General features: G+C 44.0%; 1 protein-coding gene across 1 annotated transcript in view; it reads left to right on the forward strand.

Moving 5' to 3' along the window:
• Positions 1-7,271: 7,271 nt before the first annotated feature.
• The window catches only part of LOC115086306 (zinc finger protein OZF-like), a 12,535-nt gene continuing 1,249 nt past the window's right edge, over positions 7,272-18,557 (forward strand). The window contains exons 1-2 of the mRNA XM_029592739.1: positions 7,272-8,151; positions 10,237-11,397. Of these exons, the coding sequence (XP_029448599.1) occupies positions 8,118-8,151; positions 10,237-11,397 (1,195 nt within the window). The 5' untranslated portion in view covers positions 7,272-8,117. The remainder of the gene's footprint in view (positions 8,152-10,236; positions 11,398-18,557) is intronic.

The following is an 18,557-nucleotide window of genomic DNA, read 5'->3' on the forward strand; positions in this document are numbered from 1 at the left end:
GAGTTGAGAAGGGATAGTACCTCCTCCTCTAGAGGGGTGGAGTGGTCGAATGATCCCCACGTCGGCCGAGGTGGGGAGTCCGGCGGTACAGTCAGGAAGTTGAGATGGTAACCTTGAGTCACTACAGAGAGTGCCCATTGATCTGTGGTGATCGTGTTCCAAATGTTGGCGAAGTGGCAAAACCGACCGCCGACAGGTACAGATGGCAGAGGAGGATGGCATATGTTCTCCAGCGAGGAGTCAAAATCCTGAAGCTGGGCGCGGCTGAGGAACTGGCTGGTCTTCTGAGACTGGGACTGCTGGGACTGGCCCTTTTGGTAAGGTCTGGAGGGGCGACCCCGAGTAGCAGGAGGATAATATCTCCATGGCTTGAAGGATGGCCGCTTAGAGCCCCTTCTGAACGTCCTCTTGGAGGTGGACGAGAAATCAGAAGGCACCGAAGAAAGCTGAAGTAGCGTCTCGTGGTGGTCCTTAAGCTGCGCTACGGTTTCCTGGATCTTGTCCCCAAAGAAATTATCTCTGGCACAGGGGAGGTCCTGTACTTCTGGTCTTAGGTCAGAGGATTTAGCCAGGCCCACCTCCGAGCACTAATCCCCGCTGCGGACACCCTAGAGGCTGTGTCAAAGGTATCATATGCAATGCGGACTTCATGCTTGCCTGCATCCAGACCCTTTTGGACCAAGCAGTTGTGTTGATCTTGAAATTGGTCAGACAAGGAATCAGAAAAATCCTGGATTTTCTTGAAAAGATCCCTGTTATACTGGGTCATGTATAACTGATAGGAAGCAATGCGGGAAATAAGCATTGAGCCATGAAAATCACGTCGGCCAAATGCATCCAGGAACTTTTGCTCCTTCCCTGGGGGCATGGAAGAAAGATTTAGAACGACATGCCTTCTTCTGGGCTGACTCCACGACCACAGAATGGTGGGAAAGCTGTGTTTTCTGGAATCCAGTAGCTGTCTGTACCAGGTAAGTAGCATCTGTTTACCAGTGGTACAGAACCTGGATGCTCCCAGTTTCGCTTGAGTATGTCAAGAAGGACGTCATGATTAGGGATGGACATGATTTCCTGGGGTGCATCTACGAATTGGAGCACTTCCAGCATCTTGTGCCTGGAGTCCTCATCTGTCTGGAGCTGGAATGGGAAGGCCTCAGTCATTTCCTTAATAAAATTTATAAAGGACAGGTCCTCTGGGGTAGAAGGTTCTGAGGGCATATCATCTGAATCCTGAGAAGACTCATCTGTCCAAGGTTGGTAGGGCTGGTCCCCAGTGCCTATGGGATCTTTAGATGGAAGAAACAGTGCTATTCCTGTGGGATCAGGCTGAGGCATCGATGGTGGCACCAACCGGGGACGATGCGGCATCGACGGTGGAATTGGCACCGATGGAACCGGTGACATCGGCGGGTAAGTCGGTGGCAGGACTCCAGACAGCCCGGGAGTGGGTTCCGGCCTCTGTGCATCTTTGTCATCCGATGACAAAGGAATCGGAGTGGAAGGAGTGGGAGATACCGGTGTCTTTGGTCCCACTGGTGGATGGGCACCAATCAAGAATCCAACCTATCTAGCAATGGTGCGAGCGCCGTGGGTATTGGGTCCGTGACTGGAGCCGGTCTCGGTGCCTGCGTCAATGGAGGCTGGAAGCCCTGTAGCGCTTTAACGATGGCCTCTTGGACCATCCGGTACAATTCCTCGCAGAAGCCTGGAGCATGTAACCCCGGCCCTAGAGTAGGAGGTAGCGCTGGCGTAGCCGGAGGATCCACTGGTGAAAGTGGAGTCATGGCTCCCGGCAGCAATGAAGGTGGGGAACGCCTCGGTGACCCAGTCTCAGAGGAGGATGGGAGCTTCTCAGGACGGGGTTTTTTACTGGGAGGTTCTATCAACATTGATGCCGAGTGCTTGCCTGGATCGGCGGATTGAGGCTTATGATGACGGTGCCGGTGTTTCTCTCTATGTTCACCTCTGTCCTTCTCTGGAGCCGAGGACGAAGATGTGGATGACTTAGGAGCAGTTGGCGTCGGGCGGGAAGCACCGGTATCCATTTGCTGACGAGAGGTCGAAGGCGCCAGCTCAGACGATATCAAGGCCTTCTGAGTCAGTGGTTTCGCCTGGAAAAGAAACTCCATATTTTCTGAGCGGGCCTTGCGACCCTTCGGCATCATTTGGGCACATTTGGTGCAAGTTAGGACATCATGGTCTGCCCCCAAACACAACACACAAATCCTATGCAGGTCTGTGAGAGACATTGTCCGAGGACAATTGGGGCACCGACGAAAACCCGACGCCATGGCTTCGACAAAGATTTAGCCGTGGTGTGGTCAATGGCCAGTAGGCCCCAAAGGGAAAACTTGACGAGGATCGACCACAATGGAAGGTAAAGCCTTACCTTCACGACCGCGGGTAAGGAATTGGTAGGGGGTCCACGGATTGGGTAGAATTTTTGAAAATTTTAAAGAAAAGTTCCTACGCAGAAAAAAAGAGACTGAAGGGAGACCCTTGCTGGATGCAGGGTTAGTGCCATGCTGGGCATGCCCAGTAGTGCCAGTCAAAGTTCTGGAAAGTTTGACAAAAGTGTTCCATGATTGGGCTCCATCCTGATGTCACCCATATGTGAGGACTACCATCCTGCTTGTCCTGTGAGAAAGAAAAAGAAGGAAATTTAAGAAGAAAAGAAGTTTGACAACACCACTTATTCTCATGAGGTGATAGCGATGGGTTCCTTCCTCAGTTGAGCGCCTATAGTCCTGCAGCTTTGTCAGATGTGGACTAAGAAAAAAAAAGGCAGATGCGGGAGACTCAGCAGTGAAGGCCTTTGCCCTCTCTCCTCCAATCTGGAGACCCAGTCTTTCTCTCAGCAATGGAGGGCTGAGTTCCGGTAAAAAAAAAAAAAAAAAAAAATAGAGAGTGGAAAGAAGGTAGGGGGATTATATTTCTCTAAGTCTTCCTTACTGGGTCGTCCCTTGACGTGAGTGGTTGGCGTCTTTTTCTTTCTTCTCTTTCACTTCTCTGGGGAGTTTAGTTAGGTGCGGAGGTAGCGCAGGCTTAGTGGGTTGAGCAGCCTTTGCCTAGGTCCTGCTCCCAGGCTTGGACACTATGAGTTAGGTCGTAGGCTATGGCAGTGTTTTTGCACACTTGAGTGTGTGCATTCTCGCTGCGCGATGATGTAGTAACATTGACATGCACATGCGAGCCTACTTGTGCGCTCAAGGCCATAGCCTGTCTTTTCGTAACTGAGTCGCATACGGAGCGCTGACTTGATGGCGTACCAAATGCCTGCTTGCACATGTACTTGATTGCATACGGAGCATTTACTTGAGCACATAATTCAGGGGTAGATTTTTAAAAAATGCGCGATCACGTACTTTTGTTGGCGCACCAGGCGCCAACAAAAGTACGCTGGATTTTATAAGATACGCGCATAGCCACGCGTATCTTATAAAATCCTGGATCGGCGCGCGCAAGGCTGCCGATTTTGGGCAGCCGGCACGCGCCGAGCTGCGCAGCCTGCCTCCGTTCCCTCGGATTAGAGCCATATAAAACTCTCTTCTTCGTTTCTTTCATAGTGATGAGGTGCTGAGTCTGTTTTCTCAGAATCTGAAGACATTTGGTGTGACTGGGAGTGATACGTTTTGGTCACCCTATGTAGAATGTCATTTTTCTTCCCCTCCTGGATGCAATTCAAGAGTTGATTGACCTTGAATGGAGTGCTCCAGAAGCGAATTTTGAAGGGGGGCACACTTTGGTGGGTCTGTACCCCTTGGTTCCAAGTGGATTAGCATTCTGGTGTTAGGAAGGGCAACTCTAAAGGATGCTCAGGATAGTAGAATTAAAACTATGCTTAAGTAGATCTTTGAGGCCATTGTGTTGAATTTCCAATTCGCCTCTTGTTCCCTGGTGGTTTGGGCTAGTCTACATCTCTCTTGGGAGACTGATGATTGACTGATGATTGAGTCAAATAGCAAAGTGGTGATGGAACCGGGAGATGCTGTCTTAGTTGATGCGGGCTGGGACCTTGTTCGCACTACCACCAGAAGGGTGGCTTCCATAACATTGGCTAGGCATCAGCTGTGTCTGTGAAATTAGTCGGCAGACACAATTTCTAAGTCTACTCTCATGAAGTTACCCTTTAAGGGTTTTCTTTTATTGCAGTGAATTGGAGAAAATGGTATTTAGATTAGAGGAGTCCCAGGACCCTCATTTGCCAGAGAATATCAAGCAGGCAGCGTGTCTCTTTGGGACAAGAGGCCACGTTAGAGACTACAGGCGTATTCCTCTTTATAGGGGAGCGACCTTTCAGAGGTGTCGATCTTGGCCCAGAAAGCCTGGGAAGAATGCGGGCTCCGGGAACGGTGCACCTTGATCTTCACAGTGAAGATCTGCAGCCTCACCTGCTGGGGCAGAGATATGCGAGCATCTATCTCACTTATTTCAGAGGTAGGTCCAGATCACGTCGGGCCATTGGGAAGTGATAAGAGAAGGCGCTACTTTGGTCTTTCTTTGCTTTTCTCCGGAGGCCTTTATGTTTTCTCCCTGCAAATCCCTACGGAAGAGAGTGGCAGTAGAGACTAAATTCAGGAGGCTCTTGGGCTTGAAGGCTATAATTCCTATTCCCAAATTGCAAGAAAACACGGGCTGCTATCCCATTTGTTTTAGACGCACCAAGAAAGGAGGGATCCTTTAGGCCCAAAGGAGTCAGTCAACATTTGCTGGTAACTCATTTCTGTATGGAAACTTTGTGCTCTGTATTACTGGCAGTGCAATTGGGGAAATTTTCGTGTCTCTAGATCTACTGCAGGTATTTCTGCATATTCCCATTTGCAGGGAACATCAATGGTTCTTGAAGTTACCATTCTAGGACGTTTTGATCAGTGTCAGGCCTTGTTCTTTGGGCTGGCCTTGGCACCCAGATTCTCTAAGGTCACGGTGCTAGCAGCGTCCTTACGCAAAAACGGCATCCTGGTTCACCTATATCTGGGTGATTGGTTTTAAGTTTTTTTCTGAACTTGGCGTAACATGGCTCTAGCCTGGGTGATTGGTTGATTCAGGCCAGAAGCATGGAAGAGAGTCACCTGGCTTCTTGCAAGTTACTCTCTACTACAAGAAGGCTGGGTGGTGAACTTGGCTGAAAGCGGTTTACAGCCATCTCAGACATTGGAGTAGTCCGGTGTTTGTTTTGATACGAAGCAGGGCAGAGTGTTTTCTGCCAGAGAGTTGTATTAGAAGTCAATTGCTCGAGTTTAAACCTAGAAAGGGGCCTTTCGTCCAACAGAGTGCTTTTGATTCTTCAGAATCTGGGTTTGATGGCAGCCACCTTCGAGGTTGTCCCCTGGCTGAGAGAGCATGTGAGGCCTCTTCAAAGCACATCGTGTTCTGGTGGAGTCCACAGTCTCAGGACTGCATGGTGAGGCTTTGCTTGCCATTTCAAAGAGGGATTTTCCTGTGAAACACTAAAAGGGTTAGTGCTTATGACAGATGCAAGCCTTCAAGGTTGGGGGGCTCACTGTCAGGCGTTGCTCAGGCAAGGTCGCTGGAGCGCTGAGGAGCATCAGTGGAGCATCAATAGTTTGGAAGCACGTACAGTTCGACTGCCATGCTAAATGTCTGTCGAGAGTTTAGAGACTCAGGCGGGCCGGACAATGTGGCAACTGTGGATTTCATTCATTATCAGTCTGGAACCAAACCTAAGCTCACAAGTGACAGAGGAGATAGATGTTGCTGTGCCATAGCATGAGCACATCTTTTAGATATATTAGCCTGCCACATTACTGGAAAGGGCAATGTAAGGGCCGTCTTGCTCAGGCTTCCAAAGTTCTTTAGTCGAAGAAGGGATCTGAAAGTTGTTGGATCGATGCTCTCATCCAGGCATGGCTGCCGGACAATTTTCACATCATGGCCACTAAAGGGCATGATTGTTTGAAAGATTGCAATAGAAACCCTGCTTCTGGTGGCTACGGATTGGGCCCGATGGCTGGGGTGTGCTGATCTGCAGTGGCTGCTGGTGGGCAGGCCTCTTAGGCTACCACCCAGGAAGGATATTTGGCTGTAGAGACCCATTCTACATGACAATCCAGGTTGATTTTCTCTTACAGTTTGGCTCTTGAGAGGGCTCAAGTTATTGAAGCAGGGTTATTCTGCTGCAGTGCTTTCACTTTGCATCTGGCTAAAATATAAAAATATGTATATTTCTATATCTTGGGCTTATGTGAGAGATGGGTGAATTTTCGAGGCCTTATGTGAGGAGCGAGTTTCTCAGCCTCTCAAAGTGGAAATTTGATTAATTTTGGAACTTTACAGGACAGATTGCTTAAAGGCTTGGCTCTTTAACTCCTTGAAGATTCAAGTGGCAGCATTCACCTGTTATAGGAGGCGAGCTTTTGGTGGGTTTTTGTCTCCCCATCTGGATGTGTCTCGGTTCGTGAAGGAAGTTAAGCATCTTCATCCTCCCTTGTGGCTACCAGTGTCCTTATGGTAACTTAATCTGATTGTGGATTCCTTTCGAGTCCTACCTTTTCAACTGCAACATAGCTTCTTCTTGAAGGTACTTATCTTGAAGACTTTGTTCTAGGAGTAATCTACTTAGCATGTCGAGTTTCCGAGCTGCTGGCTTTTTCTTTGCATGAACCGTTCCTGCCTGTGACTCTGGGCGCGGTACAGCTTCGCACTCTGCCTTCTTTTGGCCCAAAGTGGTTTGGAATTTCATTTGACTCTTGTTTATTTCCTTGCCATACTGGAGAGGAATACAGAGGAGAGTGAATATCGGCTCTTGCATGCTCTGGCTGTCAAGTGGCATCTGATGCAGTACTTGGAGATTATTAATCCTCTGTCAGTCTGGTCAACTGTGCTCCATGGCGGAGGTATACAGGGTGAGCCAGTAGCGCGGGCAACTATAGTCCATTAGTGGATTATGGAAGTCATCAGCGGTCGTCCTTAGGCACCTTCCAGACATTCCAATTGATCGTTTGGGCTCAGGAACACGTCTGCCTTAGCATGTGCGGTGTTGCTGGGTCTCTGGGCAGCTTTGGTACATCCGAATGGTGTGGATTGGCCTGCCTGAATGAACAGGAAGGAGAAATTCCTATTTATGTGATAAAATTAAAATAAAATAAAAAAAAAAATTCCTTTCGTCTAAGGAAGGCAGGCTGATCCACAATCCACCCTCAGCTGCCATCTTGCTTTCAGTTTGTCTTCTAGGTATGGACGACGCTGAGTATTATATCTGTTACTCATTTCAGGATTGGTAAGTGTCATGACCAGCTCCTTAGCTTAGTAAACGTTAGCTCTTTTGACTGAGCTCGGTGTTCTCAATGAATTGGAAGTATGAGCAGTTTGTCCATATTTTGTCTTTTCCAGAGAATAGTTGTAGGCTGATGTTGGGATAGGGCTCTATGTCCTTGACAGCGGCTTTTACTCTGTCTCCACCTGCTGGTAGAGGTGCATAACCCATTTATGTGGATTGAACTGCCTGAATGCAGAAGAAAGGAAATTATCAGGTAAGTATTCATTTCTCCTTTCCTTTCCCTGCAGAGAAGGAAACCAAACAGCTGTTTGAGAATTGGGGCATGATCCCTATGTGCCCATGGTTTGCAACACCCCTGAATACAGAATTAGTACATCACAATGGGAGATACGTCACTGTCCAGGACACCAAACTCTTCCTGCCCTGTTAGGATTTAGCACAGTGAGTCCTCCTGATGGAATAGAACCAGATGTTCCTGATGTTCTGGATAATGCTCTTATAGCTTCCTTTTTATTATAATGTGATTTATCCACGCAATGACATTTCATATTCTCTGTCTCTGGTATTAGAGAATATTTTCCAGTTTGATTTGAAAACCCTGAGGTCTATGGAGGAAACTGATTGTAGGGGCAACACAGAGGGAACAAATCTGGCATTTCATGGGGAAGAGGGGTCCTAGTGCCCTCTTTTTAGTGATAAAACATTAGGAGACTAAATCCAGCTGAGATCTAATGCACGCTGAGCCCCTCCACGTGTCTCTGAGTGTTTCTGGTTTGTGTTTCAGGTGCGGGTGACGTTTGAGGACATCGCTGTCTATTTCTCCCAGGAGGAGTGGGGGTATTTAGATGAAGGGCAGAAGGAGCTTTACAGGGAGGTGATGAAGGAGAATTATGAGACCCTCATCTCCCTGGATAAGGATTGCACTATCTGCATGTTTAGTGGATTCAAGGGCTGATTTACTGAAGGTCGTTTGTGACTTTTCTCCTGACTCCAGCTCCAGCATTGCTCTGGGTCTGAGCTGGCACCTGAGATTGGTTGTTTGTCTCTTTTCACGTGAGACGGCCCCTGCGAGGCAGTCTAGGAATTTATCTCAGATGTCTTACATGAGGCACCTGCTGGGGAGCATCCACAAAGTTTCTCAAGGGACTTGACTGAGCCCTCATCAGAACCAGGACTACTGATCCCACCTGCCTTGTTACAGAACTGAATGGGCCAAATTTTAAAAGTGTTACTCGCAGTAAAATATGAATACGTGGCCGCACATGAGCGATATGAATTTCAAAAGCTGCTAATTACTTGCTCGTGCTAAAAAAGGGGCGGGGCCAGCAGTTAACTGTGTAAATCCGGCAGCCGCTGCTCGTGGTGCACTGTTAGCTGCGTATATTTCCTGCTGCTTCTGATGAGGAGTAAGTCTGCAGAAATCACTTTTTAGGATTAACACGATAGGGTGAGGGGTCTTGCTCAACTTGAGGGAGTGCAGGATGAAGAACTAGAAGGGTCTGGATGACCCTGAGATAGACTGGGCAAACTGGTGGGCTAATGGGTAAAACTGGGAATGGCTTTAACCTGAGCAGGGTTTAAAATCCTCTTCCCTGTACGCGTTAAAGCCGACAAATTCTTAAGGCAGAAATGTGCTTTACATCTGCTCGAGTACACATGCTGGGCGTATTTTACATCATACACACGTACTTGTGCACGTGATTTAAAACTCCAGCGTATCTTTGCTCACTCACCCCCAGGTGCACGTACGGTCGCGTGCAGTCTTGTTTTACAATTAGCTGAATATGAACAGCAGGATACAAGAGGTCTGAGCTTGCTTCATGACTGTCATTACCCCGTGATATACTTAGCCATGCACTGATATAATAGGGAGGTTTCAGCTTGTCTGCACACTTCTAGCTGTCTCATGGCCATTTTTCCCTTCTCCCCTACCTAGTGGATCCATTCTCCTTCCTCTTCCTGACGCTGACCCTTCCCCATCTCATTCCCCACTTCTGTCCATTGGGAACATCAGGTGCCTGTCAGCCTCCCATATTCTCCACCTCCTCGGCCATTCTGTCTTCTGCCTTGTCCGTTGCTTTACAAAGTTTTCTTCCTCTCACCCTAAGAGAATCTCGCTGTTTTTATTGTCATTACACCTGCCCTTCTCTGGATATCAATCTTAGTCCTGTCCCTCTGTGGTAACTCATCCTTCCCTTCCAAGCTTATCCTACCTCCCACTCTCCTCTCCCACTCAGGTTTTATCTATGGAGTATCTGCTCTTTTTCCAGCAAGCTCACCTACGTTCCTGACCTCTTATCTCTCATTCTCTCCGTCTTCTTCTCTTGCTTCTGTTTATCCTGCTGTTATTTTTTATATTCTGTTACAGTTTTCATCTCCAACACTTCCATGAGATAATTCCAGGCATCCACCACACTTTCTGTAACCAAAAAATATCTCTTGATATTATTCCTAGTCTCCCCACTTGGAACTTTATATCATGACCTTTGCTCTACAAATTATTTTCCATTCAAAAGAAGTTTACTTCTTGACTATTATTACCTTTTCAGGTATGTAAGTGTCTCTCTCATATATATTTATTTATTTATTTATTTATTTATTTAAATTTCTTATATACCGGCATTCGCGATGGGAGTCGCATCATGCCGGTTTACAAATAACAAGGTGTGACAACAGAATAAATACTTAATAACTTAAAACTTTCTCCTCTCCTCTAGGTTAAATATAGTTAGGAGCTTATCTAGGTTAAATATAGTTAGGTTAAATATATAGGTTAAATATAGGAGCTTATCTAGGTTAAATATAGTTAGGAGCTTATCTAATAAGGCTTTTGGTGCAAACCCCATGGTTAGATGATTTTCATGGTCAACAGGGGTTGGTCAGAAAGGCACAGCTCTATCACTGTGTGCTCTGCCAGAGCAGTGATTATAGGATCAGAAACCCAGATCCATTTGCATGGTCACTAATGCATAATTAATGTCTTCTTCTGTCACCAGCAAGTGATGAGGTCACACAGCACAGAAAGGAGGAGAATCGAGAAGAACATCCTACGGAAGAAGGACCGATCCCAAGAGAATCAGGAACTGTCTTTGTGAATGTTTCACAGGGGACTGAGAGGAGAAACACAAGGAATAGTCAGCAGGAGTCAGAGAAGAAGCAGAGAGACCCTGCAGGAGACTCATGGGCTGCAGACACTGCATGTGAGATGGAGGTCAAAGTCATCTCTGTGCAGCAGAGACACGTAAGCACAGAGAGCCCCTTCCAGAGCAATAACAGTGATCAAAAGACTTCTGACCTTCACCAGAGGGAGGGGAAAGGGAAGAAATCCTTTCTGTGTGACTCCTGTGGTAAAAGCTTTAGTAAGAAATCGCATTTATTATTGCACCGGAAATCCCACCCACTCAAAATACTATTTCTATGCAATAAATGTGGGAAAAGCTTCAGTCAGAAGAAAAATCTGAAAGTGCACCTCAACATTCATAAACCAGAGACACCTTTCCCCTGCAGTGATTGGTGGAAAAGTTTAATTAGTAAGTATAACCTAAAATTACTTCCCAAATTCCACACTAAAGCAAGACCATTTATAGATAGTAAGTGTGGGAAAAGCTTCATTACTCAGAATCTACTATTCTCGCACAAGAAAATCCATACCGGCGAGAGACCATTCTCGTGCACTAAAGCTGGAAAATGTTTTGTTAGGAACAAAAACCTTCCACAACACCAGCAACTCCACACTGGAAATAACCCATTTCCCTGCACGGCATGTGGGAAAAGCTTCCGTCGTAGGGATAGGATAATGTTGCACCAGCGCATCCACTCACGAGAGACACCATTCTCATGTATTGAACGTGGAAAACGTTTCATTAGCAAAACATGCCTCTCTCAACACCAGAAAATCCACATAGGTGAAAGACCATACATGGGTATGGAATGTAATAAAAGCTTTACTGAGAAGGGTATCCAAACAAGTCGTATGAGAATCCCCACAGGTGAGCGACTATTCTCATGTAATGAATGTAATAAAAGATTCACTCTGAAGAGTACCCTCACAAAACACATGAGAATTCACACAGGTGAGGGATTATTCTCATGTAGTGAATGTAATAAAAGCTTCCCTGTGAAGAGTGCCCTCACAAAACACATGAGAATTCACACAGGTGAGGGATTATTCTCATGTAGTGAATGTAATAAAAGCTTCCCTGTGAAGAGTGCCCTCACAAAACACATGAGAATTCACACCGGTGAGCGACCATTCTCATGTAGTAAATGTAATAAAAGATTCACTCTGAAGGGTACCCTCACAAAACACATGAGAATTCACACAGGTGAGGGATTATTCTCATGTAGTGAATGTAATAAAAGCTTCATGCAGAAGTGTAGCCTCACAAAACACATGAAAATCCACACCGGGGAGCGACCATTCTCATGTAGTGAATGTAATAAAAGATTTGCTGAGATGAGTACCCTCACAAGACACGTGAGAATCCACACCGGTGAGAGACTATTCTCATGTAGTGAATGTAATAAAAGCTTCCCTGAGAAGAGTACCCTCACCAGTCACATGAGAATCCACACAGGGGAGCGACTGTTCTCTTGTAGTGAATGTAATAAAAGCTTCCTTATGAAGGGTACTCTTACAAAACACATGAGAATCCACACAGGTGAGGGATTATTCTCATGTAGTGAATGTAATAAAAGCTTCCCTGAGAAGAGTACCCTCACCAGTCACATGAGAATCCACACAGGGGAGCAACTATTCTCTTGTAGTGAATGTAATAAAAGCTTCTTTATAAAGGGTACTCTTACAAAACACATGAGAATCCACACAGGTGAGGGATTATTCTCATGTAGTGAATGTAATAAAAGATTCACTGCGAAGAGTGTCCTCACAAGTCACATGAGAATGCACACAGGGGAGCGACCATTCTCATGTAGTGAATGTAATAAAAGATTCGCTGAGAAGAGTTCCCTCACAAAACACATGAGAATCCACACGGGTGAGAGACTATTCTCATGTAGTGAATGTAATAAAAGCTTCCTTATGAAATGTACTCTTACAAAACACATGAAAATCCACACAGGGGAGCGACCATTCTCATGTAGTGAATGTAATAAAAGATTCGTTGAGAAGAGTTCCCTCACAAGACACATGAGAATCCACACGGGTGAGAGACTTTTCTCATGTAGTGAATGTAATAAAAGCTTCCTTATGAAGTGTACTCTTACAAAACACATGAAAATCCACACAGGGGAGCGACCATTCTCATGTAGTGAATGTAGTAAAAGCTTCCCTAGGAAGGGTGCCCTTACAACACACGTGAGAATCCACACAGGGGAGCGACCATTCTCATGTAGTGAATGTAATAAAAGCTTCCTTATAAAGGGTACTCTTACAAAACACATGAGAATCCACACAGGTGATGGATTATTCTCATGTAGTGAATGTAATAAAAGATTCACTGCGAAGAGTGTCCTCACAAGTCACATGAGAATGCACACAGGGGAGCGACCATTCTCATGTAGTGAATGTAATAAAAGATTCACTGAGAAGAGTTCCCTCACAAAACACATAAGAATCCACACAGGGGAGCGACCATTCTCATGTAGTGAATGTAATAAAAGCTTCTCTAAGAAGGGTGACCTCACAAAACACATGAGAATCCACACAGGGGAGCGACCATTCTCATGTAGTGAATGTAATAAAAGATTTGCTGAGAAGAGTTCCCTCACAAAACACATAAGAATCCACACAGGGGAGTGACTATTCTCATGTAGTGAATGTAATAAAAGCTTCTCTAAGAAGGGTGACCTCACAAAACACATGAGAATCCACACAGGGAAGCGACCATTCTCATGTAGTGACTGTAGTAAAAGCTTCCCTAGACTAGGTATGGTAAGATTCTCAGTTTGCCACCATTTATAATTATTCATTGAAACTGTAAGAACTCCTGTACACGGTGAATTACCAATTGATACAGTATAGAATTTGGAGTATTCACGAGATAAACATTGTCTTCCAATGACATCAGTCTGAAGAGCCCATTTATATGGATTGTTCTTTCGGTTATATGTTATGGAGACATTTAAAGCATTTAGGTCAGATTGGAAGATTTCTTTAGCTTCCCAAGGCCATTGTTCTCAAATATTTGTACCTCCACACACGAAACAATTCTTCACTCCTAAAGAAAGGGCTATATTTTCGGCTAAATTTACAAACATGTTCTTTGCTTGATGTGAAATAGTATTTTTCTTGAATTCTTCATCAAGGTGAGATACTTCATCAAAGAATGATTGATATCCAACTATTGTAGTTTGATGTGTAATAGGCTGTTGTTTTTCTCTTCGTTGCGTGATTGTAATATAAGTTTTAGGATCTTCTCCTGTTCCATCAATTCCAAATCCCCATGTATCTTGCCAAGGGGATCCTTCAGTCCTAGTTATCCAGTCCAAAGAGATAATATTACCAAAGGATCTTCTCCTGTTCCATCAATTCCAAATCCCCATGTATCTTGTCAAGGGGATCCTTCAGTCCTAATTATCCAGTCCAAAGAGATAATATTACCAATTCCTCTTTTCAGTCTACCCAATCCTGGGCAACCTGAATATCCTCCTCCTGTATAGTCACACACTAATTTCCAACCGGTGAATTGAATATCTCCTGCACATGGTAACCAATTGGAAGGGTTGTATGCTCGATTATATGGACAAAGATATTTATGGTTGAAGGCATATTATGCTTTCCAGGAAGCAGATCCACATTTAACGGCCTTGGGATGTTTATCAATTGCTTCGCAGGAATCAAAGCTAAGTGTGGCAATGGAAGGTCCTCCTATTAAGACTTTTGTGGAATTAACATAGTATAATATTCCTTCACCAGCTGGTATAGTGCGGGTTGTTGGGCTTTTTGGAAGACCTGTTGTAATTGTAACATTGGAGAATGACAAATAATTTTGTTGTTTAAAGTACATCGATGAAAAGATTGATATCCTTGAGTAGTATTTAAAGAACAGGCAGGTTTTGATATGCAAGATGATGGAGGATGAGATTGATGTATTATTGTAAAAACAAGTTGAAATCCATCTTGAGTTGTAGTGCGTACTTGTTTGATACATTTGGAGCAATTTCGACTCAATGGAGAATTGAAGGATCTTGTTATTGTGCACATGATTATCATTAGAAACTGAATAATTCTTTGAAGATAGTGAAAGTGATCCATAGTAGAGCAGAACTGGTGATGTAGATAGCGCAGATGAACCATTTCCACACAGTTTCAGATGGGCATATAATACTTAAAATGATGATAAGAAGAGCACAGATGGCCCACGTCCAAAGTGATGAAGTCATGTATTATTATGCCTGTAAAGAAGGAAAAGAAATAAACACATTATTTTTATTCTTCAACCAACATTTGTATTACTCAGCTTTTGGTATGTTTCTGGTGAATTTTAGTTGTTGTTCTCCAATCTTGGAAACCTGCCAAGTACTGGAGGCAGGTTTAATTCGGGTCCAATGAATCCATGATGGATAACCAGAGACTTTAACAGCAGTAGGAGTAGTCAACAGTATGGTATATGGTCCTTTCCATCGAGGTTTGAGACAATCAGATTCATCCCATTCTTTCACCCATACAGAGTCTTCAATGTGAAATTTATGAGTTGGGGTAGTCAGAATTAGTGGTTCAGTTTCACATGTATAGGCACGAATTGCCATTACTGTATCATGTAATCCTTTTAATTGTTTGCTGAGTAACATTTCTCCTTGAATTTGTAATGATTCAGGAAATGATGGAAGTGGTGGTGGTCTTGCATACATCATCTCATAAGGTGTTAAACCAGATTATCTTGGAGTACATCGGATATGTAACAGAGCTAATGGTAGAATATCTGGCCATTTGGTTTTTGTTTCTTGACATAATTTAGCTAATTGACTTTTCAAAGTTCTATTAGCTCGTTCAACTGCTCCGCTGCTTTGTGGTCTCCAGGTGCAATGTAGATGCCAATTAAGGCCTAGAACCTTGCTTAATTGTTGAGTGACTTCACTAGTGAAGGCTGGTCCATTGTCAGAATTTATTTGTCTTGGAATTCCATATCATGGTAGTATCTGACATAGAAGTAGAGTGGTAACTTCTTTGGCTGTTTCTGTTCGTGTGGGTATAGCTTCAATCCATCCAGTATAAGTGCAGATTGCCACTAATATGGCTTTGTATCCTTTTGATGGAGTCATGTGAGTGAAATCAATTTGACAGACTTGAAAAGGTATAGTTCCTCGAAGGATATGTCCAGGGGCAGGACCAGGTCCATTTCAAGGATTATTTTGTGCACATGTGATACATTGATTAACTGTATGTTTAGTCAATTGAGTGATTCGGTTGATATAATACTTTTTTCCAGTAATCTTGCTAATGAATCACAACCAAGGTGTGTATTATCATGTGCTTCTTTAACTATTGTCCACGCAATAGTTTCAGGTATCCATATTCGACCATCTTGTATAATCCACCATCCATTTTGTTGATGAAAATTTTCATATTGTGCCCATTCATTCTCTTCTGTAGTATAGATGGGGATTTCACTTGGAAACTGTAAAAGAGGGCATGTCGTTATGGTTGTTTGAAAATGTTCTCGAGCTACTTCTTTTGCCGCTTTATCTGCTCTTTGATTTCCTTGAGCAATAGGATCCGATTTCCTTGTATGTGCTTTACAATGCTTTACAGCCACTTTGCGAGGTAACCAAACTGCATTTAATAATTCATGTACTTCTGGTGCATTGGTTAATTATTTTCCTTCTGCAGTTAGAAATCCTCGTTCTTTATATAAAGCTCCATGTACTTGAATTGTAAGAAAGGCATATTTAGAGTCTGTGTATATATTGACGGTTTTTCCTTCTGATAATTGTAAAGCTCGAGTAAGGGCAATTAACTCAGCTTTTTGCGCAGATGTTCCTGGGGGTAAAGGTTCAGCCTCAATAATTTCATCTTCGAAAACTACAGCGTATCCAGCAACTCGTATTCCCTTTATAAATTGGCTGCTTCCATCAGTGAATAAGGTCCAGGCTCCTTGCCAAGGTTGATCTCTCAAATCGGGTCTACTGGAATGTACGGTAGCCATGACTTCTTCACAGTCATGAGTGACTGGTTCGGGTGCTGGCATTAGAGTAGCTGGGTTCAAGTTTTTACTATCTTGTATTTGAATTTCAGGTGTTTCACATAACAAAGCTTGATACTTGACAAGACGTGAATTAGTCATCCATTTTGGTCCATGAGTTTCAAGTAATCCTTGAATAGTATGAGGAGTTGTTACTTGCAGAGTTTGTCCAAATGTTAATTTAACAGCTTCAGGTATCAATAAACTTGTGGCAGCAATGCTTCGAAGGCAACCAGGCCATCCTTTAGCAACATTGTCCATTCCTTTTGACAAATATGCAACAGGTCGTTCCCATGATCCTAAAGTTTGAGTCAATACCCCAATGGCCATTCCTTTCTTCTCATCTATGAACAGATGAAATGGTTTTGTTATATCAGGTAACCCTAGAGCAGGAGGTGAGATCAAGGCTTCCTTCAGTTGATGCAAGTTCGTTAATTCTTGTTTTTCCCACTGGAAGGGCTGAGATTCTGCTTCTTTGCCTCGTAGTTTATCATATAATGGTTGAGCAATAATTGCATAGTTAGTAATCCAAAGTCTACAATATCGCTATAGCTGATCGAAGAGCAGCAGCCCAAATTATGATGATGAACCAATATACTTCAATTTCAACACTTCCTTCAGATTCAGAAGATGAAGGTACTTTAACTAACTTTTAAAGTAATTAATGTACAAGGACCATCATTCTTGTTAGGGTTTAGTCCGGATACAAATGGGGGGGGGTGCTCCTCTAGGGACCCCTCGTCTCAACCCCGGTGAAGTAACCAACGACCTAACAGAATATTAGGGTCCACAGAAATAATTATGGTACTAATTGTTGTTTGTCTTTTCAGCTACCTCATAGATGATGATGATACTTACGCCTTCTAAAGAAGTTGAAGTATCAAAGGGGGGAATGTAGGAGCTCAATCCTATGAACAATCATTGAATGAGAAACTGAGAATTTCTGATTAACAACGCCAGCATTGAAACGCATTGAAACGCACAGCCATATTAGATGTACTAACATTTGATACGCAATGGCATGCACTACGCACTTACGTACTGACATTCAGTGAAACGCACTACCATTTTGTAATAATATTTTGTACTGTAATAATGATTTTGCTGCTATAAAATGTCCATCATATCATGTCTGTTAAATGACGTGTGCAATGGTCTGATTATAAGCTACACCTACTTGAAAGAATGTATAAAAGTTCACTCCCCACGGGGAGTGGCATGCAGTTTGTACTAAGCCTTTGTCTTAGCTGCATCTTGCTGGCAATAAAAGTCTATCTTCACGGATCAGTTGTCTGGGCCTTTTTACCTACGGTTACACTAGGAAGGGTGCCCTTACAACACACATGAGAATCCACACAGGGGAGCAACCGTTCTCATGTAGTAAATGTAGTAAAAGCTTCCCTAGGAAGGGTACCCTTACAACACACATGAGAATCCACACAGGGGAGAGACCATTCTCATAGAAAAGATAGAAATGACGGCAGAAAAAGACCAAATGGCCCATCCTGTCTTCCCAGCTAGCTCTCACACTTATTTTCCCATACTTATCTGTTTCACTGACCACCAAGTTCAGGGCCCTTGTTGGTAACTGCTTGATTCCTATTTCCTGCACCCCCTGCCATTGATGCAGAGAGTTATGTTGGATTTGCATCAGTACCATTGATGCAGAGAGTAATGAAGGTTTTCTCACACTCAGTAGAAGACAATGGTCTCTCTCCTGTGTGGATTTTCTGGTGTGAGATTAGTATGTAGTTATTAATGTAGGTTCTCTCACACTCAGTACAAGACAATGGTTTCTCTCCTGTGCTCCAGAGGAGCAGTAAGTAATAAAATAAAATTTAGGGAAAGGTAGGTTAGGCTTAGGGGTGGAGAAGAGAGGGGTAGTGGGAACAATTGTAGGTAGGGGGTAGGGAATTCTCTCCCACCTCGCTCCTTAATAAACTGGGAGGGAACTGGGACAGGCCCAATAGCATCGCTGGATGTATATTATGTAGTTTGGTCTCCTGCGCGTGCCGCCCGCACAATGCGCACGTTTTAAAATCGGTACATCGATATGCGTGCGCAGGAATCACATGTACATGGATGACTACGTGCTGGTCATTCAGGTCATGTAAATGGTTTGTAGTGGGGCAAATGGATTTTCTCGTGTTTTGAGAAATGTTGCTTCCTAATAA

The sequence above is a fragment of the Rhinatrema bivittatum genome, chromosome 2 (assembly GCF_901001135.1).
Source record: "Rhinatrema bivittatum chromosome 2, aRhiBiv1.1, whole genome shotgun sequence".
Taxonomy (NCBI): Eukaryota; Metazoa; Chordata; class Amphibia; order Gymnophiona; family Rhinatrematidae; genus Rhinatrema; species Rhinatrema bivittatum.